General features: G+C 44.0%; 1 protein-coding gene across 1 annotated transcript in view; it reads right to left on the bottom strand.

Moving 5' to 3' along the window:
- LOC126284170 (cardioacceleratory peptide receptor-like) overlaps positions 1-26,687 on the bottom strand; it is a 332,046-nt gene that overhangs the window by 2,363 nt on the left and 302,996 nt on the right. Inside the window, exons 6-7 of the mRNA XM_049982900.1 lie at positions 17,281-17,391; positions 8,659-8,839 (exon numbers count right to left, since the gene is read on the bottom strand). Coding sequence (XP_049838857.1) covers positions 8,659-8,839; positions 17,281-17,391 — 292 coding nt within the window. The remainder of the gene's footprint in view (positions 1-8,658; positions 8,840-17,280; positions 17,392-26,687) is intronic.

The raw sequence follows: 26,687 nt of genomic DNA, 5'->3' as shown, positions 1-26,687 counted from the left end.
CTAAGGTCATCAGTCCCCTAGAACTTAGAACTACTTAAACCTAACTAACCTAAGGACATCACACACATCCAATCCCGAGGCAGGATTAGAACCTGCGACCGCCGCGATCGTACGGTTCCAGACTGTAGCTCCTAGAACGAGGCGCGTCGTGCCGCCCAAGATGACCAAAATTTGACTATTATCACCAAAGAAGTTACAATGTTTGCAAACAACATTGGAAGAGAAGTAACACGTCCAGACTGAAGTAGAAACACACAGTAAGTAACATCTTCGACTGTGTGGTGGTAATGCAATGAAAAAGTAAAAATTGAACAGTAAATAAATAACAATAGAGCAGAATGAGGTTTTCACCCTGCAGCGCGAGTGTGCGCTGATATGAAACTTCCTGGCAGATTAAAACTATGTGCCGGACCGAGACTCGACCTCGGGACCTTTCTTCCAGGAGTGCTAGTTCTGCAAGATTCGCAGGAGAGCTTCTGTAAAGTTTGGAAGGTAGGAGACGAGATACTGGCAGACGTAAAGCTGGACGGGGCGTGAATCGTGGTTGGGTAGCTCAGTTGGTAGAGGGCTTGCCCGCGAAAGGCAAAGGTCCCGAGTTCGAGTCTCGGTCCGGCACACAGTTTTAATCTGCCAGGAAGTTTCATATCAGCGCACACTCCGCTGCAGAGTGAAAATCTCATTCTGGAAACATCCCCCAGGCTGCGGCTAAGCCATGTTTCCGCAATATCCTTTCTGCAAGGTTCGCAGGAGAACTTCTGTAACGTTTGGAAGGTAGGAGACGAGGTACTGGTAGAAGTAAAGCTGTGGCGACGGGGCGTGAGTCGTGCTTGGGTAGCTCAGACGGTGGAGCACTTGCCTGCAACAGGCAAAGGTCCCGAGTTCGAGTCTCGGTCATGCACACAGTTTTTATCTGCCAGGAAGTTTCAACAATAGAGAAAACAGGAAAACCTTTAGCACAAAATAGGAATAGCATTCCCACATAACAGTTTCCATTAATAAACGAAACTAATAAAATTAGTACTAGACAATGCTACATCAGGAGGTATGATACATGGAGAGTGATAAACAGACCAATCAAAAGAAGAGACAATTATCAATGCAACTACAGAATACATAAGGAATTTAAACAATATCAATAAGATAAATAGAAATAAATAAATGCAGGAAAATGGAGGCGTTTAAGGGAAACTACAGTAAATGAAATCTTTGAAGGTGTGGTGGTACCGCATTTTGACATTCACATTATAATCAAAACAGTGGCTGTGTAACACTTTGCATTAAATAAGTGAACAAAGTAAAATATGAACAATCTTTGATGAGATAACTACAAGGGGTGTTAAACATGGACAGTAGTACTGTACGTAGGCTGTTTAGATTTTTTTTATTGGTAACGCCACGTAGCGCTCAGTATGAAAATCACTGGCTGGTTTGCATTGTTGTTTGCTATTGTAGTGTTGGGCAGCTGGATGTTGACAGCGCGTAGCGTTGCGCAGTTGGAGGTGAGCCGCCAGCAATAGTGGATGTGGGTAGAGAGATGGCGGAGTTTTGAGAGCGGATGATCTGGACAGAGACAGTAAGAGACAGTAAATTTGTAAGACTGGATGTCATGAACTGATATATATATATTATGACTTTTGAACACTATTAAGGTAAATAAATACATTGTTCGTTCTCTATCAAAATCTTTCATTTGATAACTATGCCTATCAGTAGTTAGTGCCTTCAGTAGTTTGAATCTTTTATTTAGCTGGCAGTAGTGGCGCTCACTGTTTTGCAGTAGTTCGAGTAACGAAGATTTTTGTGAGGTAAGTGTTTTTTTGAAAGGTATAGTTTAATGTTAGTCAGGACCATTCTTTCGTAGGGATTTTTCAAAGTAAGATTGCGTTGCGCTAAAAATATTGTGTGTCAGTTTAGTGTTGATCAGAATAGGTAAAGAGCGAAATGTCTGAGTACGTTCAGTTCTGCTCAGCTGTTTGAAAATCAAATAATGTCAGACGTTTATCAGCACAGTAATTCATTAGTTTTTCTAAGGGGACGTTTCAATACAACTACCAGTTAAAAGAAAGCCATAACTATTGAAACTACAGCCTATATGGAATACAAAGACAACTTCAACAAAACAAAACAACTTAAGGAATACAGGAAAATGGGAATATGTAGGAAGAGACGGTGTGGGAAGTAATGAACAACGGAGATGATTATATGAAGTTTATGTGAAGGAAAGTGTTGAGCTGTGTCTGGTCATTTAGGATTAAATCTGGACTGTGAGCAATATGTTTGTTAATTTACAGGGCTTCCAGCAGGTTGAGTTTATGACCTTTGTTTGCTAAGTGAAGTACATGGGATACTGGCTGGTAGTTGTGACCCTCACTCAGTACATGCTCAGCAAATGCAGAGTCTGAATTATGCAACCTCCAGCTGCGTTCATGTTCGGCCAGCCTAGTTGCTATGTCTCTGCCTGACTGATGAATGTAAAATTTGTCACAATCATAATAGGTGATTTTGTATACCCCCCTGTTGGCTAGTAACTGGATCTTATCTGTGCTATTAAAAATACACTGGGATGTTGTGTTCCTGACATAGTAGGAAAGCCTATACTTGCAGGATTTCAGTGCTTTGGCTACAATCTGTGATACCTCACCTAGAAATGGTAGTGTACACCATTTCTTGCAGACAGTGGATGGTGATGCAGGTGGGAGGGGTATAATTTTCCGTGTTTGTTTCCTGTGCAAGATGTGGTCAATAAGAACTGGATTGTAGCCGTTCGCTGTGGGAATAAATTTTATAGTATCCAACTCTGCTTTAAAATCATCTCTGGACATGGGGATAGATATGAGACAGTGTCCATTGAGTGGAAAGCTGCATGTTAGTGAGCTATGGGGCATTGTGAGCAAGAAGGTATTACTGTGTCTGTAGTGGTAGTTTTTCTGTAAATTTTGAAACAATATGTGTGTGTGTACTCATATCAGTGGCGAGGTCTAAGAAGTTTATGGATTTGTTGCCAAACTCCATTGTCAACTTGATATTTTGATGTTGACTGTTTACGTTTTTCAAAAATGTGTTGAACTGTCTTGTAGTACCAGTCCACATACACAGGACATCATCTACATATCTAAACCAGTATTTGATATTTTCACTCAAAGGTTCTGTTTTTAGAAAATTTTGTTCAAAATGGACCATAAATATTTCAGCCAACAGTGGACTAAGAGGGAAACCCATAGCTAAGCCATCTAATTGTTTGTAAAGAGTCCCTTGGGACTGGAAATAGTTCTGTGCCAGGCATGTCTGTGTGGCCAGTCTCAAGTCATTCAATTCCATAGGATCGACATTAGACTTGTGCATCAGCTCTGTCAGAATATCAATGCATTCTACCATTGGTACGTTAGAAAACCAACTGCCAGTAGCGCATGGCGGCCCGGATGGTCGGCCATCCAAGTGCCGGCCACGCCCTACAACGCTTAACTTTGGTAATCTGACGGGAACCGGGGTTATTTCTAATAGTCATAACACAATACTGTGTAATCTGATTAATTTATTTATCAGTCAGTCGACGCTTGTTACTTACATCTTGTGATGACTTAGTAATTCCCAACTGCTGTTTTAGTCTATACTTTGGTTTGAATTGATGCTTTAGGTCTACTGTAGTAACCTTTACTCTAATAGTCAAAATTCAAGAAATTAATGTTTTAAAAATTTACATCAGGAAACCATATGTTTAGGAAAAAATCATAACCTTTTTACAATTGACGTTTTAAAGTAATTGTATAGCAATACATACACAAAAAATGAGGGAGAATGTGGTAAAAAATCTCATTTTTATGTACTCAATAGTTCCGGAAACAATACGGAGTTTATACAGTCAATTTAACATTGTGAAGATAGAGTGGTATGACACCACAAAAACTGGACTATCCTGAAATTCTGAGAATACACACTATACTCGCTTCTGTGCAGCTAACAGAGCCATACCAACACCTGACGTAGCAGGTGTCAGTGAAGAGGGTAGTATATAACAAATTTTTCATATATGTTTTGATGAAAACTTGAAGAGGAAGAAAGTTAATCCCAATAATGTTTGTTGATGATCACTGAACTCCTTTTTGAGCCACCGATACGTTTCATAATAGATAATAAAGTTCATTTTTTTCTTTTAGTGTTGTGGGTATGGATATCACTATTTTTCTGAAAATGTGTCGAAAATATACTGTGAAGGCGTAGTTAAAATGCTTAGTTCCTTGAAGAAATGCAAATAAGTTGATTTCAGGCGAAGACCTTCTGCTCGTTATTGTGCAATCAGTACTTTCCTTATAAACTATTTTAAGAAAGGAATGATTTATAGCTTTAAGGAAACGTTGAAAACTTTTGATTGCACACAGCCATATTATTCGGAGTTATAACGGCGTAAGCAATCATTAGTTCTGAACATTTTTTTTCATATTTGTTGAGTTACCCCAGAAAAATTTTGCATATGACGTTATTATTGATTGGAAATGTGAACAGTACACTGACTGATAGAAAAATTAAAGTAGCCAGAAGACATGGTCAGATATCAATGTAATTTCGCACACAAACACATCATGAGAGGCCATGTAACTGATTAGAGATGCAATTCTTTGTCACTGGTGGAACAGCCAACAGAGGGGTTAGTGTTGTTTGTGTTTATTGTTGTCACCAGCTCCTCTGGGGTATATAATGGGCATGAACAGTCTGATGTCGAGTGATCATTCTGAAGGACACAGATTCCACATATTCGTGTACGTGTGTGACAGCGTTATCAGCACCTCAAGAATTTGAAAGGGGCCTTATTATTGGTCTCCATATGGCGAGCTGGTCGAGTCGTGCAATATCCAAATGTGTGAGGCTGTGGGCGGACGTTGCGACTGTATGGAAATGTGAGGCAGGCAAATTCTTCTTCAAGTTTTTGGTCGACCACGTCTGACCACCAGAAGAGACCACCAAACATACTGTAACCGCTTCACACCTGTGCCCTGTCCCGACAGACAGCATCAGTCGGACTAGGAAATTACGTCCCTCCACATGGGCTGCCATTAACACCACAACACAAACGCCTCCGTTTGGAATGGTATCATGACGGGGAAGTACGGACTACTGATGCATGTCATCGCATTATGTTCACAAATGACTTGCTGTTCTGCATTATCGCGGATGACCATCGTCGGTGAGTATGGTAGCGATATAGTGAGAGCTTCCTTTCTTCCATTGTTTTGGAGAGCCACAGGCACAGGTACTCTAGACGTCATGTTGTGTACAGCCATCGCGTATGACTTTAAATTACGCTTGGTACTGATTGAGGGAACTGTGATGGCACAACAGTATGTCACAACATCCTGCATCCTCAGGTACGGGGTGTTCAGAAAGTCTCTCCGCAGTGCCGTATGATTGTTAGGCGCGCGTGCTATATGCTTGTTTGCCTGCCTGGGTTACTTCTCCTCAAGTGGACTCTCTCAACATCCCACTGTTATCTCAGCCAGCGTCAATAGTATCGTCGGTGTGTGTCGTTACGTGTTGACGTGAAAGTTTAAGTTTAGTTCTTTCGTTCGTTTGTTTCGTTTTTGCCACTGTTAAATTCTAACCATTGAAGAATGTGTGTTTTTAGTCGAACAAGTGTTCAAAGCTGTCGTTAAATACACAGTTTCAGTTCGTCAAACATTTAATTCAATTTTCTCGGAGACAACACCCCCACATCGCGATACTGTGCGAGATTTGATTAACAAATTTCAAAGTACGGGATCAGTGACAGATGCATCGAGAAGTGGTCGCCCTAGCGTTTTGCCTGATGATAAATTACTCGATATTTCCGATAAAATGTGAATGAGTCCGAACAAGTCAGTAAGAAAACTCGCCCAGGAAATCGATGTTAGTGTCGGAAAGGCCCAGACAGCTGTAAGGAAAAAATCAGAACTTTTCCCATAGAAAGTGACAGTCGAGCAAGAAACTGAAAACTACTGATCATGGCAAGAGACTGCATTATTGTCAACGGTTCAAAAATATCGTTCAACAAAATGGAAGGGATATTCTTAATGAAACGTTTTTCACTGATGAGGCGTGGTTTCATTTATTCGGGTACATGAACTGTCAAAATTCTCGGAGTACTGCAAATGCATTGTGTGCTCATGAGAAACCACTTCATACTGTGAAAACAGGAGTTTGGATTGCAATTTCTAGACGTCGGATTGTGGGTCCCATATTTTACAATGAAACAAAAACGATTGCAGTACCCATTCATAGGAGAACTTGTGTTAAGTGAAATACTGAACGATTTTTTTCAACAAGATGGTGCAACTGTGCGTACAGCTCGTGTTTCAATGTCACTGCTTGCTGATGTTTTTGGTGATATCATAATTTCACAGGGACTTCGGCCTCCACGATCGCCTGACGTAACACCACCTGACTTTTTCTTCTGCCGTGCAGCGTTAGCAACTGTCTATATAAACCGTCCAAAACCCATCGATGAACAGAAAACTGCAATATCCACTTTCAATGCTTCTGCTACAGAAGAAATGTTACAGCTTGTGTTTGGAAACATGATTAGACGAATTGAATTGTGTATTGAACAACTAGGGGGGACACTTTCAACATTTAACGTGAAAATTTGTAAGTAAAAATGAATATTCAGTAAATTAGTAGCTTGTATTTCACTGAGTTTCATTTAGGTATATTCACTGCGGCATACGACAATCATACGGCAGTGCGGAGATACTTTTTGAACACCCCGTATTACCTCTCATGTCACTGTATCGCAATGCCATTTTTCAACAGGACAATGCTCGTCTGCACACCGCACGTGTCTCTATGAAATGTCTGCAAGACGTTGAGGTGCTCTGAAGGCCAGCGGGGCAGGTGTGGCACCATCTCGAATTTTAACTCATTTCTAGTGCCGGTATCCAGACAGAACATCAAGGGCCAGTTACATCTATTATTTATATTTCTCAAGTAATGAACTGCTGCCTGTTATTAAGTCGTTCATTGTGTAAGTTTACGATTTCTATCATACAAATTCAGTTTTATTACTAGTACATTTTTTGTTGAAAATTTTACAAAAGGATAAATTTAGAAAAATAATATTATAAGGAGTACAAGCGCATATAAACAAATTTCTTTAAACTTGTTTCTAACGTAGATAAGGATAATAATAAGATGCATAATAGGTTGCGAATGTATTTTAATGTAAAATTAGAAGTGTATTTAAAGGAAGAAACAAGAGATGGAAATTTCACTTAGATATGATGTGACAGTTCTTCCTTTTATACCTTCTGCGTGTATGGTTACGTAACCAATGGAGATTGGGAATTGATTTAAAATGTCATAGTCAGCTCCATCAGGTGCGAGCGCTCGGCAAAACTTCTAGTCAGTCACCCCTGATGCAGCGAATGAAGAAGAAATGTCACATCTTCAGATAGTGTTACATGCTGTGTAACAAACAGCTACACAATGAGTTTTTTTCACGTTAATTCGACCTAGTGTTGTAGAACCTGCGCTTACTTTTGCTATTTTAAGGAACCATTTGCACTCGAGCATAGACGATATTTAATTTACTGAACTTAGATTATATGTATCGATTTTTTAAGACAAGAGAAAGCAAAACAAAGGAATTAACACCGCTCTGTTGTCGCAGCCAGTAGGTATCAGCACTCTTATGTCATTCGTTGTCCTAGAAGGATGTAATGTTTTATGTGGCTCCACAGTTAGCCATATTGATACTTATTTGCAGAAAAAGAGGCGCAGAATTAATAAGTCGCTCTCATTTGTGAATTATCTGCAATTATTTACCTAGAATTTTACGTAAGTGCCATTCATATTGTAATGTATTAGCTGAAGTGAATAGCTGTTTTATTTAATCATATACTTTTCTCTGTTTCAGTAGTTTCAGTCACCCCATTGTCATCACTGAAGCTGAGGTCAGATATCAGACTTTGTCTACAAAAAATATATAATGAGCCCTGGCTACGTTCCGTACATCTTCGGACGTGCGAAGCTCGATAAATTCACGGCGTAAATTGCATTTACTTTATTGTGTGACCTCAATGAACAATGCTACGTAAGATTTTATGAACCATTAAGAAATTCAATTTTAATCTTAAAGGCGAAACAAACTTTAATCTCCCAATTACTTATCCAAACAATAATTATTATTATTACAATTAATTATTATTATTATATTATTATTTTATTTTATTTTTAGTTGTTAAATTATGTTTGAGTGTTTGTCTCCACTTCCTGAGAGTAATGTAGCATCCGATCCCGTGTCTGTGTCATTTACTGTGTACTGCTGATCCGTCCGATTTATTATAGCGTATGGTCTCTCCTGTTTGTACAGCTGTAGGCCGTCTGCCCTCAGGAGAGGGAACAACAGCTTTATAACAGCGTTCGCAACAAAATCAGTGTGTACACCATAACAGCCACAGGAGGAGAGGGCGTCATCATACGAAGTTGCCTCATACTGCCACGTTCCTTGAAATTTGGCCCGATTTTGTAATCACTGAGATGACATCACTATCCTCTCAACCCGCTAAGTTTCATTTCATTCCCTCTTTCCCTTCTCTGTACTTGACTTTTTTCGTCAGGCCGCGTAAGTTTTACGATTAAATGTTTTTGCATTTAGGTAAGCAACGATAGCGAAAGTGGACGTGTGCAGACCTGAGACTGCGGCAGATGTGCGTGGAGAAGAGGCAGTAGATGAGCGGGTTGGCGGCCGAGTTGAGCGGCGCCAGGCTCTGGATGAAGGACGCCACGGCGATGTTGGTCTGCGTCGTCGGCACGTGGTCATATACTTGCAGCAGGTCGAACACGATGTACGGGCTCCAGCACAGGATGAACACTGCCGGCACAGCAACGGCTCTGAGCACTCTGGGGACTTAGAACAACTTAAACCTAACTAACCTAAGGACATTACACACATCCATGCCCAAGGCAGGATTCGAACCTAAGCCGTAGCAGCAGCGCGTTTCGGGATTGAAGCGCCTAGAACCGCTCGGCCACAGCTGCCGGCTCCAACACAACCGCGGTTATCACACAATAATTGTTACTCATACTGATTAAAATACGTACTATTTTCCGAACAAACGCGAAACCAGTCGCTTTCGTAATTTTTTGTTTCGAAATACCGTGAGCTGATCTCCAGTGTCAATTGTTAATTTGTATCTATTGGAAAGTTATATTTTCATGTGCGAGCCTTTCCGTACACAGAGTTCTTGGTTCAAATGGCTCTGAGAACTATGGGACTTAACATCTATGGTCATCAGTCCCCTAGAACTTAGAACTACTTAAACCTAACTAACCTAAGGACATCACACAACACCCAGCCATCACGAGGCAGAGAAAATCCCTGACCCCGCCGGGAATCGAACCCGGGAACCCGGGCGTGGGAAGCGAGAACGCTACCGCATGACCACGAGATGCGGGCACAGAGTTCTTTTTACTACAGTAAAACGCAAGGAAATGCAAGTGTCTGGTTCCGATATCACGAATGAAATCCTAGAATAAATCCCGCCATATCCAAAGCATTTTGTTTACTTAGTTTGTAGTGAGAGATTAGCGTGGTGTTCGTAGGTCTCAAATCTTGGCAAATATTATATTGAATTACAATGAAATGAAAACCCCTAGCTGCTTACAGGCGTTGATATAAGTCAAAGCGGACAGTTAAAAATGTGTGCCCGACCGTTTTTTTTCTTTTTTCCCCTTTTTTTTTTACCAGCAACAGGGTAAATGAACAAAAGATCTTTATTGGTACAAACTTAAATTCAACAGAAATGCCATCCTTCCGGCGAAAATAACACATTATACTTGTACAAGGCAAGCAATATTTTTTTTATGTACAAGGTGCAGAAAAAAAGAATAAAAATACTGATGTAAACTGAGAGGTGCAAAGTACAGTGGAGTGAGGGAAAAACCAGTGCGTTCTGGTATAGTGCATAAAAGAAAGGAGGCGCGGGTCCATGCGCCTACTCCACTGTGGGTTACAATGTAGAAAGTAGCGCGGGGGGTCTCAGATGTAAGCAGGGGGGCCGGAGTGCTGTCGGCGTGTGGCACCATCCAACTGAGCGGGGGTGACGTAAAGATCGCATGTAGGTAACTGGCGAAGAAGGCGCGGGAGCGCGGTCGGTGTTCGACTTCACTGTGGGCGGTTTGTACGTACTGCCAGAAATCAAGGCGTGATTTGTCGCCATCATTATACATGTAGGTGATGGTCCATCCCTTGATCCATACAATCGCATGATTTTTGGTGGCGGGGAAATAAGTATTCTCAGGATGGATAAAAGTCCATGGGTCAATCAGGTCCGGCGGAACGCGGAGGTAACAGGCAACGAACTGTCGGACAAGTTTCCAGACGCAACTGGTGGCAGCACAAGTCAGTTGATGGACATCGTCATCCATGAGGTGGCAAATGGAACAAGTGGTGAGTCCGTTAGTCCGATGGCGTGAAGACGTTGGTTTGTGGCGAATTTCGCATTTGCGACTTGGTACCATGTTGCCCAGACGTTGGAGTGAAGAAATGGCTGGTGGATATGACGCCAAACCGTGGGCCACCGCTTGGACGGATGTCTAAGTTCGATATTGTTGCTGGATGTGGAACGAAGCAGTGGGGTGTACAAATCTTTGAGGAGAACGCGTGATCGGTAAGTGTGTGTGAGCATAACTGAAGTCGACGATGAAATCAGAAATGTGCGTCAGATGGTGCTTGATGTGTCCGACTGGTACTGGTGGTGTTATGGTCGCGGGCACAAGAACTTCCAGCAAGCTGCGCGTAAGGGAGGTGCCCCCGTTCCACTGCTTGTGCATGGTGGACATGTACAAGGACGCCGCGCGGAGTCGCACATTGGCAAGACCGAGGCCACCCGCTCGCGGGGGAAGGGTGAGCGCGTCGTAGCGGACCTTAATGAGCGTACCGGCCGTAAGGAAGTATCCGAAGGCAGCCTGGAGGCTGCGTCCAATAGTTGATGGCAGCGGGAGGACCCGTGCAATGTGGACCATTCTGGACGCCGCATGTTGATTGAGGTATTGGACACGTTGTAAAGAATCGAGTCGTCGGAGAAGATTTTGTCGCACCGTCGCGCGGATGGTTTAGAGAGCACGCCGAAAATTTATGTCAGCGAAGCCGCACATGGTGGAGGTGAAAATGATACCAAGGTATCGTAGTTTTTGTACACACAGGAGAGGTGCTAACTAGTCATGTGAGAGGCCGCGTCCAGTGGGCATCGCCGCGGATTTAGCCACATTCATGTTACTGCCCGCTGCAGTGCCGTACGTTGATATCAAATCAAGTACCGTGTGTGTTTCACTCCGTGAGCGGATCAAGAGGAGGAGGTCGTCCACAAACGCACGACATCGAAAACTGTGCTGCCGCAAAGTGAGGCCAGAAAGGTGGCTCGTCAGACTCCCGATGAGTTGCTCAAGGCTTATGGCATAGAGTAGGGTCGAAAGTGGGCAGCCTTGCTTAAGGAACGCCGGATCGCCACTGGGCACGCCACACGGCCATTAACATGAATAAGCGATTCGGCGGTGCCGTACAGGCGCCAGATGACGTCGATAAAGGCTGCTGGAAAATCCATGCGGTTCATCACTGAGAACAGAAAAAGATGCCGCACTTTGTCGAATGCGCTGTCAAAATCAATGGCAACCACCGCGGCGCGGAGTCTGCATGCTGCAGCGAGTGCAATTAAATCGCGACATTCTCCTGTGGCCGTTTGTATATTAACTGAGCCGCCTGGAATTGTCTGTTCCGGGGATAGAATGCTAGGCAGGACCTTGCGGCATCGCGTTGCCAGCAGGCGTGTAAAAATGTTATAGTCTGCGTTAAGTAGAGTCAGGGGACGGTAATGTTCTGTCGTCACACCTGGTGTCGGTTTGTGGATGGGTATAATAATTCCCGTGACAAAGGACGGCGGTACGGCGTTCCCCATCGTCAGCAGTTCATGAAACATCGTTGTCCACCGTGACGCCATTAGTGTGAGGAAAGCGCGATAAAATTCTATCGGCAATCCGTCGGCACCAGGTGACTTATTCAGAGCACCTTTTTTGATTGCATCGTGGACTTCGTCATGCGTAATTGGCTCCGTCAGCTCGTCCGCTTCGTCCCTGGTGAGGGTGCGAGTTACGTGTGGTAACGCAGACTTCTCAGCGTGGTTGTTGGTAGTCTCCTCCTGGTACATTGTGCGGCAGTGGTCGACAAAGCCACGGACGATTTCGGCCTGGCAAGTGGCGTGCTGACCGCGACAGGTGTTGATCTCGGTGATGAGTTGTTGTCGATGTTTCACATCGGAGGCGACATGATGCATGTTGGGATGTTCTTGTTCCGCCGAATCTTGACTACGGGTTCACACCATAGCCCCTGCAGTCTACGGCGTGTCAACGTTACAATTTGCGCCTTAATCCTGCTGCGATCCCTCTGGGTGTAGGGGGTGGGCGGTTGGGCGTCCAGGTCACGGAGAAAGGTGCAGAAATAGTCGGTAGTGCGCAGGCGCCACGTAGCAACTTCCTTACTGAATCAAAGTACGTCGAATGGCAGGTTTGGCACATTCCAGCCACCAGGTCAAGGTCGTGCAGTATTTAGTTAAGCGACGTTCACAGGTGGCCCATGTCTCGGTAACACGTTGAAGACATTCGGGATCATGAAGATGGGAGGTGTTTAGCTTCCACGGTGCACGACAACACCAGACCACTTGCTTGGGGAAGAGAATGATGCAGATGTAGGCACAGTGGTCCGAAAAGGCCAGGGGCCAAAGTTCTGCACCTTGCACTGCAGGTGTGAATTCCCGAGAGACGTAAATTCTATTAAGGCGGCTCGCGGAGTGACTCGTCTGGTAAGAATGTCCAGGCGCGTCGCCGTGCTGAACTTTCCAAGTGTCGCGGAGCAACAGATCTCGGACGACAAGACGCAGTTCTTGACAGGTGTTGTAGAGGAGCACATGATCTTTAGGGTGCAAGACCCAATTAAAATCATCCTCAGGCAAGTAAAGGTCGCAGCGTCCAAGAAACAAAGGAGCGATTTCTTCTGAATAGAAGAGGTCCCTGTCGCGTCTGCGGGTGGAGCCTGACGGAGCGTAAATGTTGACGATACGCGTCCCCATCACGGTGACGGCCATGACTCTGGCAGATGGAAGGTATGTGATATCGGCTACTGGAATGAATTCTCGGGCGAAGATGGCTACGCCGCATCCCAGGTGGTCGCCAGGAGAAGGATAAGTGGTATATCCGCGACGTCTGGAAGTGTGGCCAAGTGTACTTCCTGTAGTAGTGCGATGTCGACGTCCGACGTCCATATCATCTCTCGCAGCAGTTGAAGTTTCACGGGTGAGCTGCTGGTGTTAGTGTTAATCGTCGCTATTCGGTAGGTTTGGAGCCGTACCCCGCCGTGGAGGGGAACTCCACCGGCGGAGGATGAAGAGCGGCGAGGCAACGGCGAGTCGTGCTGTACGCCACCTGACGGCGTTATCAGCGGCGTAATGATGCTTCCGTCTGGGGTAACTCTGTCCCCAGCGTGTGGTCCGGGTCCTCATCGACGTCCACACCATTGAAGGTGCTGTCGTTGTGATGGTCGTACGTTCCACTTCGGTCGTAGGGGCTGAGGACGTCTCAGCGGCAGTCGCAACGGGAGTCCATTGGCTCAGGAGCACCTGGGCGAGGCAGTAGAGTAGGCATCCCACAGTCGGCGTCATTTTGTCGTCATTCGTATCATCGTGTAGATTCTCCGAGGCCTCGTCGGGTCGGACGACCTCTGGAGTATATGGGGGAGGTGATCCGTCTCGTTCCGAGACCGTACTGCGCCTCCTCTTGCGCTTCTTACGTGAGCGTTGTTTGCGGGTTCGTCCCTCCGTGTCGGAAGACGCAAGGGAGTCGCGTCGCTCTGAGAGGAAATCCGTCGCGGGAACGTCAAATGAAGGGGCGTCCATATGATCGGGAGGGTGGGGGTCGGAAGTCGCCGCTGCTGGTAGTGGCGCCGGAGTAGCGTCAGGCTTTGAGCGAGACGTGTCGGCCCCGGCGGTATCCGTAGCAGCTAGAAGGGTCACCGGTACGTGGTCCGATGGGCGGCGGCCGGTGGGAGGAGAAGAGAGCGCCGAAGCGTAGGTGATCGGTAAAACCGTCGTCGGAGCCGGAGGTGCCACGGTAGCGGCTGGTAGTTGGGTGATTCGTCGCTGAAGACATTCAGATCTGAGGTGGCCTTCTTTGCCGCATCCGGAACAGGTCTTGGGTTGGCCGTCGTATATGACAACTGCGCGGCACCCGCTAATTTGCAGGTAAGATGGCACGTGGCGATGGAAATCTATGGTGATCTGCCGTACATGTTTGGAATTGCGCCCAGCGTTCGGCAGTGTGGCCATGTACAGTGCTATAGGGGCGGAAAGCCACGATGACGTCTTCCGCCGGGAGCTCGAACGGGAGTTCGAAAACTCGTATGGTGCGCATTCCTAAGCCGGCATGGTCGACAGTGACCGCTGACCGCTACGACATTGCCGTCGGCGTGGCAAAAGCGTAATCCATGGTTGGTATTCTTTCACGTATCGCGTCAATGACGGCTTTGACGTACACCGTACTGCTTAATATGGACAAATGGTTGCCCAAGATGTCGGAAGCTGGGATCTTAGCAACGTCGCGTAGGAAGTGTTCCACTTCCAAGGCCTTTGGTCGTGCGTAGTCGTTGCAGAAGTTGAATTGTAATGTTGATTTCCTAAAACGGTTGGCCATGGTTCTAGTGTACGTAAGCGACACGTAAGTGACGGCCGCTGAAATGCGAGCGCGCTCCGCGGGCGGAAGCAACAGCACGTCCACACTGCACGGCGGCGAAAGCCGGACTGTAACCTGGACTCGATTCCGGGATCTTCTGCGTACATTTCAGACGCTCTATCCATCTGAGCCACCGAGGATAGTGCGACTGCAGGGACTTATCTCTGGCACGCCTCACGTGAGACCCACGTTCTCAACTTATTGTCCCGCACTATATTCATAGTGAACCTGCCCATTATACTTTTACTCGCGGCATTTTGCCGATTCCCGTAAGAGTTCGGGCACTGTTTGTGCATCCGCACAGAAGAAGATGTTCAAATGGCTGATGAGCCTTAACTGTCCGAAATATTATATTAAGTTAATATTATTAACCATTGCTTTCGTTTTCATCGGTGTGAGAAAACAGTTGCCACATGTGTGTAAGAATAAGAAAAGTCATACATTTTTATTTCATAAAGACAACCACAGATAGTGTGACGGTAATAGTTTTTTATATTAGTTTAGGCTTCCCCGACAAGAACTCATTTCAGGAAGACTCTTCTGAATATGTCACAGCGTCATTGAAGATGTCTGAAGTAGCAGCTCATATGACGGCAGTTTTCATCGTATCACGACGCGATCACATAATCAGGAGAATCTTAGTGAAATACTTTATATGGCTGTCTGTGAACCAGACGTTTTCCCAGTTATGATCGGCAGTTTTAGGAAGAATCCAACTTCAGATCTAGCGTCGTTACAACGTGACGTCTGGTTAGGAGCAAGTAGCGATCAAATACTAGAGGAACGCATCATATAATGGTTAACTTTGTAACAAGGATGTATCTGGACTGCTTTTTATTTAATGTCATTCATCATAAACGATGCCTTTGTAAAGCTGCAATTGACAACAATGATATAAATAATAAATTACTGCTCGAGTTACGTTTTTTTTTCATGTGTAGCACGTCCATTTCAGGAATTTATAGACGTTTTCATGTTTTGTAAAAATTTGCAAAGCTATTCGATATGATGTGCTCTGCTCCTCTTTCCCTGCAGCCGTCTTTTTATGTTCTTAACGTAATGTGCCTTCTCCAATACGCAGAAATTCACAGACACGCAACAAATCGCTCACAGTGTTTGTTTGCGGTAAGTCACAGTGTGAATTATATGTCGCGTGTATGAAAATTTCTGCTTGTTAAAGGAGGTACAATACCTTGAAAATACACAAAGATGACTGCAGGGAAAGAGTAGCGGTACAATGCAACAGCACGTTCTGCTTCCGAAATTTATCTCTATTTGCAAGATCTGTAACAATTCTTAAAGGTATTCGTTCACCTTTGTAAATTGTTACAGATCTTCTAAGTAGCGATAAGCTATTGAAGCGCAACGTGCTACGTATGAAAAGCGTAAATGGTACTGTACTTTATTATTCAAATCATTGTGAAAACAGTCATGGTTGAAAAAATTGTGATTGTAGACTGCTAAATAAAAAGCTATTAATATTTGTGAAATTTCAAAAAAATGGTGTAGATTCGGATTAAAATTTTTGGAGCCACAAACTTACATTAAATTTCGACACATGATATTAAATGAAACTCCAAAATTAAAGAAGGTTGTAGACAGAAACAGCGTAGTCGAACAGATATAAATTAGCAGATGTTCACCTCCGAAGAAGCATATAGAGCACTTCGATACGTGTCTGGAAATAGTTGTAAAAGTGACTGCTATGGATTTATTTCGCTTAAGTCACCGACTTTCAAATTCGTGCTCCAGAAACCGTAACCAAGTGGAATTTGCATTAATTTTGGGAGCCGGGAGCTGTGAATAATTAACTCTTTAAGCGTCAGTGGGAGTAAGATGGTTCAAATGGCTCTGAGCACTATGGGACTCAACTGCTGTGGTCATTAGTCCCCTAGAACTTAGAACTACTTAAACCTAACGAACCTAAGGACATTACACACATCCATGCCCGAGGCAGGATTCGAACCTGCGACCGTAGCAGTCGCAAGGTTCCGGACTGCGCGCCTAGAACCGCGAGACCACCACGGCCGGCGGGAGTAAGAGCAAGGAAACATACGTTCATAGGAAGTTGAGAAATGCTATGAACTTTAAATTTGTTCTGCTTGTAAGTCCTGAGGTGAATTCTTTTTTTGTGGTTTAATAAATTTGGGAAAGGAAGCCGGATAGTCGCGGACTGTTGTTTAGTACTAAACCAAATAGTGTCCCAGAATTCTAAAACTATACATATAAATTAAATTACCCTTTTATTTTAAGTGACGTGCAGAAAGTTTGGTCTCTGTTATAAGAGCGCTCGTAAAGTATAAGCGTACAAAATGGCAGACACGTCCCTCCCGCAAGCCTGGTTAACAGCAGAGATTCCTGACTGAACTGTTGGAGCGTGGTTCTCCAGCTCAGGCAGTGCTGCTTATGATGATGAAGAGCCTTTCTACAGACACACTCAGTACTGTGTTTGAACATCCGGAACACAGTTTCAGGATTCGGGATTTTAGCCGGGTATTAAACTCTTGTAGTTTGTTAGTGAGTGGAGTTGTGACTTACCGAACACGATGACGAAAGTCATCTTGACAGTCTTGATTTTAGCCTTTGGTATGAGACCCCTGGAGCTGGCACGCCTGGAGTCGTGATCATCGCCAGATCTGTGGTCCCCATCTGGAAGCGACACATTCTGAAAGGAATCTGACACACTGCCAGAATACGAGAATACCTAAGCAGCTCCAGTCTGCGAAACACCTGATGCAAGCGTACTATACATTGAAAAAAACTATAAACTGTAGAAAAGTTACAGGGCTCGAAATATCTTACATTTCATTTCTGTGAAAATATGGAAACAGAATTAGCGTTTCGTTTACTGGAGTACTTATTGGCACTACAGTTAACATATACACAGTGAATTTGTTAAATGGTGCTACAGGGCATTTATTAATTTATCACGACTGCACAGTAAATTGCAGTGCACGACATAGAGGGTGCCCCAAAAAGAACTTGTAATAATATTGAGACCAATGTCAATAGGTAATTGAAACAGCGCTAGATGTAATCGGCATGGTCTAGAGTTTCAGAAAAAATCGCTAGATGTCGCTACGAGCACTGACCTGGAGCCGGTCTCGCGCAATACGGCGTCCGCGCAACGGAAGGCGTATTGTGTTATTGAATTTAATCGTACTCAAGTCAGTGATCGCAGTTCAGCGGGAGTTTCATATTCGATTTCGTGCTAAACCACCATCACCAAAGAACATTTGACGGTGGTATAAACAGTTTGAAGAAACAGGATGCCTCTGTAAAGGCAAAATTTCTGGCTGGCCACGCGTTCCTGAACGAACAGTGGAACAAATCCGACGAGTATTTGAGCGGAGCCCCCGTAAGTCTACGCGTCGTGCTAGCCGAGAACTTGCGCTACCGCGCATGACAGTGTGGCGTGTGTCACGGCGTCGTTTAGCCCTCAAACTATACCGACTACAACACGTACATGTTCTTCTGAGAAAGTGAAGCGAGTGGACTTCAGCAATGCTATACTAGAGGACGTGGAAGATGACACTTTTGTGTCACGGTTGATATTCAGCGATGAGGCAACTTTCCATATTAGCGTTAAGGTTCACTGTCATAATGTGCATATATGGGGGCTCGAAAATCCTCATGAAACAATTGAACACGAAAGTGATTCATGAAAAGTGAATGTTTTTTGTGCTGTTTCGCAAAGCAAGGGTTATGGACCCTTCTTAGAAAGAAACCATAACAGGACTATCATACCTTGCAATGCTACAGAAATGGTTATTCCCACAACTTGACGCTGACAATTTCACGTACCAACAAGATGGAGCACCACTGCACTGGCACAACAGCGTGCACAGTTTCCTCAATGCCAGAGTGCCTCAATGTTGGTAAGGTGTACAGGACTGCGAGACCAGGGTTTACACTCTTGGCCCCCTAGGATCCCTGACTTAACACAATGTGATTTCTTCCTGTGGGGATATGTTAAACAATGTATTTACATTCCTCCCTTACATCGTAACATTGATGAACTAAAAACCAGAATATCAACTGCTGTAGCTTCAGTTTGGGATGAATTCGGCTATTGGCTAGATGTCGTTCGTGCAGCCAATGGAGATGGTTTTTATAAACTTCTATCTTTTCTGAGTACTTTAGTTTGCAATTTGTTGGTGTTAAGCCCTTCTTCCTAATAAATAATTCTATTTAAAATTGGGTCATTCTTTCTGTGACATCTTGTATTATGATGAGAGCACTGTTGGACAAGATGTTGGAAGTGGTCCCTAAGGGTCTCTAAGCATGCGCGAACATGGCGCAGCGGCAAGTGAGGCTCATGTTCAAATGTGCCTTCCTGCTACCGAATGGTGTCACGGGCAGCACGAATATGTTGTTCCAGTGTCTGCTCGTCTGGAATGGGGTCCACTCCCACGAGTTCTTTCAGGTGCCCCACAGGTAGAAATTTAAAGGATTGAGGTCCGGTGATCAGAGGCGTCATGCGACTGAACCATCTCGTCAGATCCATGGGTGGTCAGACATGTTGTCGAGATGCTCCGCACGGAAATTAGGAGGTGAGGTGGAGCACCGTCATGTAGTAGGCACATTACCCGTTGTACCACCAAAGGCATGTCTTTCAGCTGGAGAGACACCGTCAACCTACGAAGTGCAGATATGTCTGTGAGGTGTTGGGGAGAGTGATCCCGCTAGGTAGTCGGAAATAATTCCTCGCCAACACGTCGAGGCTAAACCGGTGCTCATGGTGCGGTGCCATGATGCCATGGTGATTCTCCGTAGCCCACAGGTGAAGGTTATGAACTTTGACGACACCGCCCTTTGTTAGGCCCACTTGTGAATAGGATGGATGGCTGAAATCCCAGTACCATTGCGACCTCATCGACGAATCAGTGACGAAACTGTCGCTGTCAAGGCAAGATCCCAGGTGATTGGGCCTCCAGGCGCCGTTAATGGTGCTGGATAGTGTTCACACTGTGGTCACATTCTACAGGTGTTCAATCCTGTTCCTCCGTGGTCTGTGTGCGTGCTGTTACACCCGCCTTTCATGGTTACCTCGCCTGGCGAAAACATACGACGGGACACTGTAGTGAGCAGTTTATGGTGCGGTTGCTGACTTCGAGGATATTTTTCCCGGTACAGTCATACTGCCACTTACCCGTTATAATTTTCGTGTGTTCCTGGACGGCCTACCGGGCCATCCTCTCCCAGCGCTGCACTACCTGACACACGCCCCCATCAAAGTGAGTCGCAACAGCAGCGAAGCGGATGCCCCTAATACTGTGAGTGGCCCTCCAGAATGTTTAGGAGGAAAATGTGTGCAAAGTTTGTCCTGTACACCTTGACTCCCGGACAAAAGCAATGGGCGTGGACGCCTGCCGCAAAATGCGGACAATTGATTATTTTCTAAAAAAACGTCATACCGGTGACCTGACTTGGGTGTTATCAGTACGAACCTACCACAAAGTGCACAAATACACATGAAGATTCGATGCTTTGACGACATAACAGACATTCAAGTCAATGTGACGCGCGAGTTGAATAACATCCCAAAGAGGGACTTTTCTGACATTTTCACATGGTAAAGTGTAAATGTCGTGTCGTGTGAATAGGGACTCCCGTCGGGTAGACCGTTCGCCGGGTGCAAGTCTTCCGATTTGACGCTACTTCGGCGAATTGCGCGTCGATGGAGATGAAATGATGATGATTAGGACAACACAACACCCCGTCCCTGAGCGAAGAAAATCTCCGACCCAGTCGGGAATCGAATCCGGGCCCTTAGGATTGCAATTCTGTCGTGCTGACCACTTTTTTCTTTTATTTATTTGAACGGAACTCGAACCCGGGATCTTTTTTTTGCGGGAAAGTGATCTATCACCATTTTTTAATTTATTAATTATTTTATTTATTTTTTCTACAATGTCCAAATTTTGACAAATAGTGGCTAATTAGAAATTAATTAAGCAAGGAAATGAATGAAATTGAAAATGTCCAAATGAAAATGACATGACGACATCGCTGATTGTAAAAATACAAAATAAACATGCTCCTCTAGCAATGAAATGAAATTCAAGTCGGGAGTGACACCCAATCACCATCCGATGGTCGATAGAGCCATAGAGCCATCTATCGACCCGTTCTCCAGACGTTGTCGCCAGACTGGGTTGTCTTCTCGAAAATAACTAAGGTTCCGGTAAGTGTGATCGATGTCTGTCTCGGCTTACTTCGTCTATCTCATCCCTCATCCGTCACACCCTACATCTACATCTACATCTACATCCGTACTCCGCAAGCCACCTGACGGTGTGTGGCGGAGGGTACCCTGAGTACCTCTATCGGTTCTCCCTTCTATTCCAGTCTCGTATTGTACGTGGAAAGAAGGATTGTCGGTATGCTTCTGTGTGGGCTCTAATCTCTCTGATTTTATCCTCATGGTCTCTTCGCGAGATATACGTAGGAGGGAGCAATACTGCTTGACTCTTCGGTGAAGGTATGTTCTCGAAACTTTAACAAAAGCCCGTACCGAGCTACTGAGCGTCTCTCCTGCAGAGTCTTCCACTGGAGTTTATCTATCATCTCCGTAACGCTTTCGCAATTACTAAATGATCCTGTAACGAAGCGCGCTGCTCTCCGTTGGATCTTCTCTATCTCTTCTATCAACCCTACCTGGTGCGGATCCCACACTGCTGAGCAGTATTCAAGCATTGGGCGAACAAGCGTACTGTAACCTACTTCCTTTGTTGTCGGATTGCATTTCCTTAGGATTCTTCCAATGAATCTCAGTCTGGCATCTGCTTTACCGACGATCAACTTCATATGATCATTCCATTTTAAATCACTCCTAATGCGTACTCCCAGATAATTTATGGAATTAACTGCTTCCAGTTGCTGACCTGCTATTTTGTAGCTAAATGATAAGGGACCTATCTTTCTATGTATTCGCATCACATTACACTTCGCTACATTGAGATTCAATTGCCATTCCGTGCACCATGCGTCAATTCGCTGCAGATCCTCCTGCATTTCAGTACAATTTTCTATTGTTGCAACCTTTCGATACACCACAGCATCATCTGCAAAAAGCCTCAGTGAACTTCCGATGTCATCCACCAGGTCATTTATGTATATTGTGAATAGCAACGGTCCTATGACACTCCCCTGCGGCACACCTGAAATCACTCTTACTTCGGAAGACTTCTCTCCATTGAGAATGACGTGCTGCGTTCTGTTATCTAGGAACTCCTCAATCCAGTCACACAATTGATCTGATAGTCCGTATGCTCTTACTTTGTTCATTAAACGACTATCTGGCCGGCTGGTCGGAAAGTGTCCACCGCAGATAATTAGCGAAGTCTTGCCTATGTATCTTATGCTGTTGCAGCTTCGCGTGTCCATCCAGGAGAAATCCCTTTTGTCCTTTTTGGGTTCGTTGTAGACGTAGCCCACAACCATTCTCCGAACCCATGTCACTGCATTTGTTTTATGGATCGCAAAATTTCTTGGGGGGAAAAGGAGTGTGTCCGATGAAATTGTGTGAGGGGCGGTGCGTAACAGGAACGCCAATATCTGTCTTGTCAAGTGCCACACCGGAGCCGCCGCACTACATGCTAAACGATGTTCATTAGTGTCCACTGTTGCACAGCTTAAACATAATGGAGTGTCTGCCAAATGAATCGCACGCTGCCGTTGGTTCGTTGCGACCACTCAGCTACCGGGGGTGGACTTTCACATGGTAAAATGAAAGTTTTGTGCTTTGTACTCAAACTGGGGAAAACTACATAGAACATATGAAACGTTATAACCAGCGTCTGTTTTTTATTAATCAAGTCTCGAAACATTTTGGAGTACGGCGTATGTATACAACCGTACGAGATCCTCCCTTCTCTCGAAGTCGAACAAAAGAAGGCAAGTCTAAACAGCAGCCACCGACCGCAAGCAAGGTGCATGGCTGAGGATTCCTTACACCGTTTCTACTTTTGTTCTTTCCTGTTCCGCTCCCAAAACGACAGACAGGAAAACGACTGTCTACGTTCCTCGGTACGAGCTCTAACTTATCTTCGCGGCTCTGTACGTTGACGGCAGTAGGACTGGTCTGTGATCATCCGGAAATGAGGGTTCTGTAAATTTTCTCACTACTGGTTCGCAAAAAAAGAAAGAAAAAAATCCTTTCTTCAGTGATTCCCATTTAAGATCACGAAGCATCTCCGTAACACTCACGTATTGCTGGAGCCTAACAAATGTTGCAGAACAACTCTGAATTGCTTGGATATAGTCAATAGAAAATTTTTAAAAGTAAAGTAATTAGAATAAATTGTACAAGACTAATAGTTTGATCATACGTCAGTTGGAGTAAATATTAGCAACATTAAAGCATTTTCCATAAGCACATTACCAGTGGGGCGTACTTTATGCTTATCCTAAAAAAATTAAAAAGAAACAAAATTCGTAAATTGTTGTTGAATTATGTTAACAACATACTTTTTAAAGAGGTAATGATGTGTAAGTAGGGCCCAGAAGCTAAAAATTCCTTTCAGCACACCCTCAACAATATCAACGCACTTACAATAAAGCGTACAATCTACTTTATAAAAACCACAACAAATTTAAAATATGCAAATTTCATTCGTTGCTGCTGACTTTCTCTCTCAACGTACTGTTTGACGGGATACTGGGCCCTGAACGTGTGAATACTGAATACGACATTCATTGGGGGAAGTGACAACTACTATTGAGACTTACATTTCTGAGGTAAGTTTAACGGAAAAATTTAAAACGTATATGGAATCTGGCAGTAGAATTCGTTAAGAACAATAAAGATTATTTTCAAAATTTTAAAGTGCGAAGTAACTGACTAAATTACGATATTTGGAAAAGGTGGGCGTAAAGTAACACCCCTCCCCCCTTGCTTTAGCGAGGGTTAATGATTGAGGTAAATGTGGATGGCTGAAAGGAAGAACATGGATATGAAATGGCAGAGAAGGTACATCGCATGTAGTAACATCTGCTATGATCATTAATGCAATGAGTTAACAGCAGGTTTTCAAAGCGTTGCTGAGTTCTCGGGATCGCCATTGGCATTCAGGGAAACGTCGCCATTATCAAGGAACGCAGCGATCCGTGAAATGGGATGGGATAGAAGAGAGCGGGGAAGGGTTGTCACAGGGGCGTCAGAGACGTTAGAAACTACAGGAAGCCAAATAGGTCAAATAAGCGACTGTTAGAGAGTAAATTAATATCTACAAATTGGCATAAACAAATAAGAATAAATAAATAAATAGCAATAAATTAATGCACAGTTCTAATGTAAGTAGTCGTACAACTACAGTCTATGCATTCTGCTCCAGATGAAATAACTCGTGGTGCTGTGCACCTCCTTTCAGTGGAGCGCCGAATGGCGTTTGTGATAGAATAGTGTCTAAATCCACCGGGCTGTCGGAGAACCGAGCCACGAGTTCAAGTATGTGGTGCGAGGCATTCATCCAAATCTCCGCGTATCCCACACCTCCCCCAGTGTCCCGATCAGGATTCACTAGTGTGTCGGCGTGTTTAAATAGAAGAGTTCGAAGAAGACGACAAAGAGCTCTACGGACGTGAGTTGATTTCTAGAGCGCTACTTTGCGATGTGGAAACGAAAAGGCACCAAGACGGGAGGTGACTCCATATAACTACTTTCCCAAATAGTAAAAAACTGGAGCTGTCTCTGTAAGCAAAATTCATTTTTTTTTGCTGAAGAAATGAGCTCTTTGTGTAGCAATAGTTTTGAGGCGTGTGATACGCATTTTTATAGGTGAATGGACGTGTTACCATAAGTCCCTATATAAGTTTCACCCCGAGCTTAGTTCAAATGGCTCTGAGCACTATGGGACTTAACATCTGAGGTCATCAATCCCCTAGAACTTAGAACTACTTAAACCTAACCAAGAACATCACACACGTGCATGCCCGAGGCAGGATTCGAACCTGCGACCGTAGCGGCAGTGCGTTCCAGACTGAAGTGCCTAGAACCGCTCGGCCACCGCGGCCGGCAACCCGAGCTTGGTGGGAATATTAGTTGTATAAGGGAGTCTTGTGTAACCTTTTGTGAGAAGTAGACACGTTTTGTGCACTGGCAACAAACCATTAGAACTTTGAAGCTTATATATTTTGTGAACTAGTCATCCGAGTAACTAATAATACAGAAGTTATACTGAAGAAACAGTTTATACTGGCTACATAGTATACTCTCGAACTTAACTGTCGTGGAAATAGTGCCATTGCTTTGTAAAACCAAGACCTGCGGACACTCCTGAGAAGAGACAAACAAGACAACATCAAGAGAATCAGATGAATAAAATTCTAACAGATTAGTACTTCGCACACGTCCTTTCAGTTCCATCCACAAATGACGAACATCCGTGTAGCGGATGAGTCGTTGTACAAATGTTACTGAAACATGTATTGCAACACTACAACACAGTACTTCATAATTAGCACATTTCTTTCTGCCTTTTTGATATTATTTTCAGGTATATATGTATATTTGCTTGAAGGATTGTAAATCAAACTTATTTCTAACTATTTAAAAACAATATTGTAAGCAATGTAATAAACACACTGGTATAGTCAGGGCATTTGCTACGCCTAATAACAATCTCTGAGCAAAGATAACATAGCGTGGCAATAACTTCCTCGGTGCGTGAGTGCACGCTCATAGAGTTGTTGCAAGCTGATAGTGAATTAGGTGCGCCAAAATTATGTGGACCAAAGACGTGGTGATGAAATGCTAGGCAAGTTATTGTGGAGCGTTTGACGTTGTGAGACACAGTACAATATTTGTTTGTGGAGAGTTTCTCGAGTATTAATTGTGGAACACAAACAAATAAATATATTTAATTCTCGTCGTAAAGAGGATAAGTGGCGTTTTGAATAATAATTTTTGTCACCAGATCGAAACTTCAGACTTGCAGTAGTTCCACCTCGAAGTAAGATCATGCCGTTTCAGAAGTCTGGAAACGTGAAAGACTTGCCAGAATGGATGAATCATTTTACGGAACACTGTAATTTTTGGTCAACTTTAATTCTAGCCTAATCATTTTCCTAAGTCACCACAACCAACATTAGGACCCTGTTCCTATCTCTTTAATACCCAGTGTCACACTAATAAAAAGACTTTCGTATTAAATTCGTGAAAGAGCCAGAAAACAAACCTTAAATTTTGCTATTTCTATGAGGATTTTTGAAACGTAATTTGACGTGCATTATTTATCTTTCTGCGAAAGCACTAATCAAGTATTAAAGTAAATACCCCTCGAAAGGAAAAGTTCAAGTTACTTATTAACAGCATTATGTAATGTATATTTACTTCCGTGTAAGGTCAGAGGAAGAAAGATATTGGGAGAACAGCCTTTACTTTCCCTAACAAAGTAATACAATTTCGGGCAGGAACTCCACAACACTCACGTGCTGTTTGAAACGGCTCCTTACGAATGCGGCAACACGACTTTGAATTCCAGTCATACCATCTTTTAATACGACCTGACTAAGACCCCAAATATTCAAGCAGAGTACAAGATCAGATCGCAAGACAGTTTTACATGATTTCCATTACAGTTCCATTACGATTTCGTGGGATATTCTACGTAAATCTTAGTTGTCCACTTTCTGTCGGTACAGATTTTTCCCACTCCATATCGCTACATAATGTCACCTTTAGCTATTTTCCTCTTTGGTATATCTATTTTATGACAGGCACCGACTGGACGTTCACCTCTTATTTCTCTCCTGTATCGCTTCCTAAATCTACTGGTAATGTCATTCAGTATTTATTCTTACTATCCATCTGTTACCTAGAATCTTTCCTTCAGTTTCGCTTCGTTGCGTGCCTTTTCTTTTCAGTATATGTACAGCAAAGATCTTTTCCTCTTTCTTATATTTTCTACTATTTCTCTGTTCTCTCCTATTCTTACAATAAT

The sequence above is a fragment of the Schistocerca gregaria genome, chromosome 8 (assembly GCF_023897955.1).
Source record: "Schistocerca gregaria isolate iqSchGreg1 chromosome 8, iqSchGreg1.2, whole genome shotgun sequence".
NCBI lineage: Eukaryota > Metazoa > Arthropoda > Insecta > Orthoptera > Acrididae > Schistocerca > Schistocerca gregaria.
Note: the sequence above shows the minus strand (reverse complement) of the source record. Positions and strands in the feature narration are given on the sequence as shown.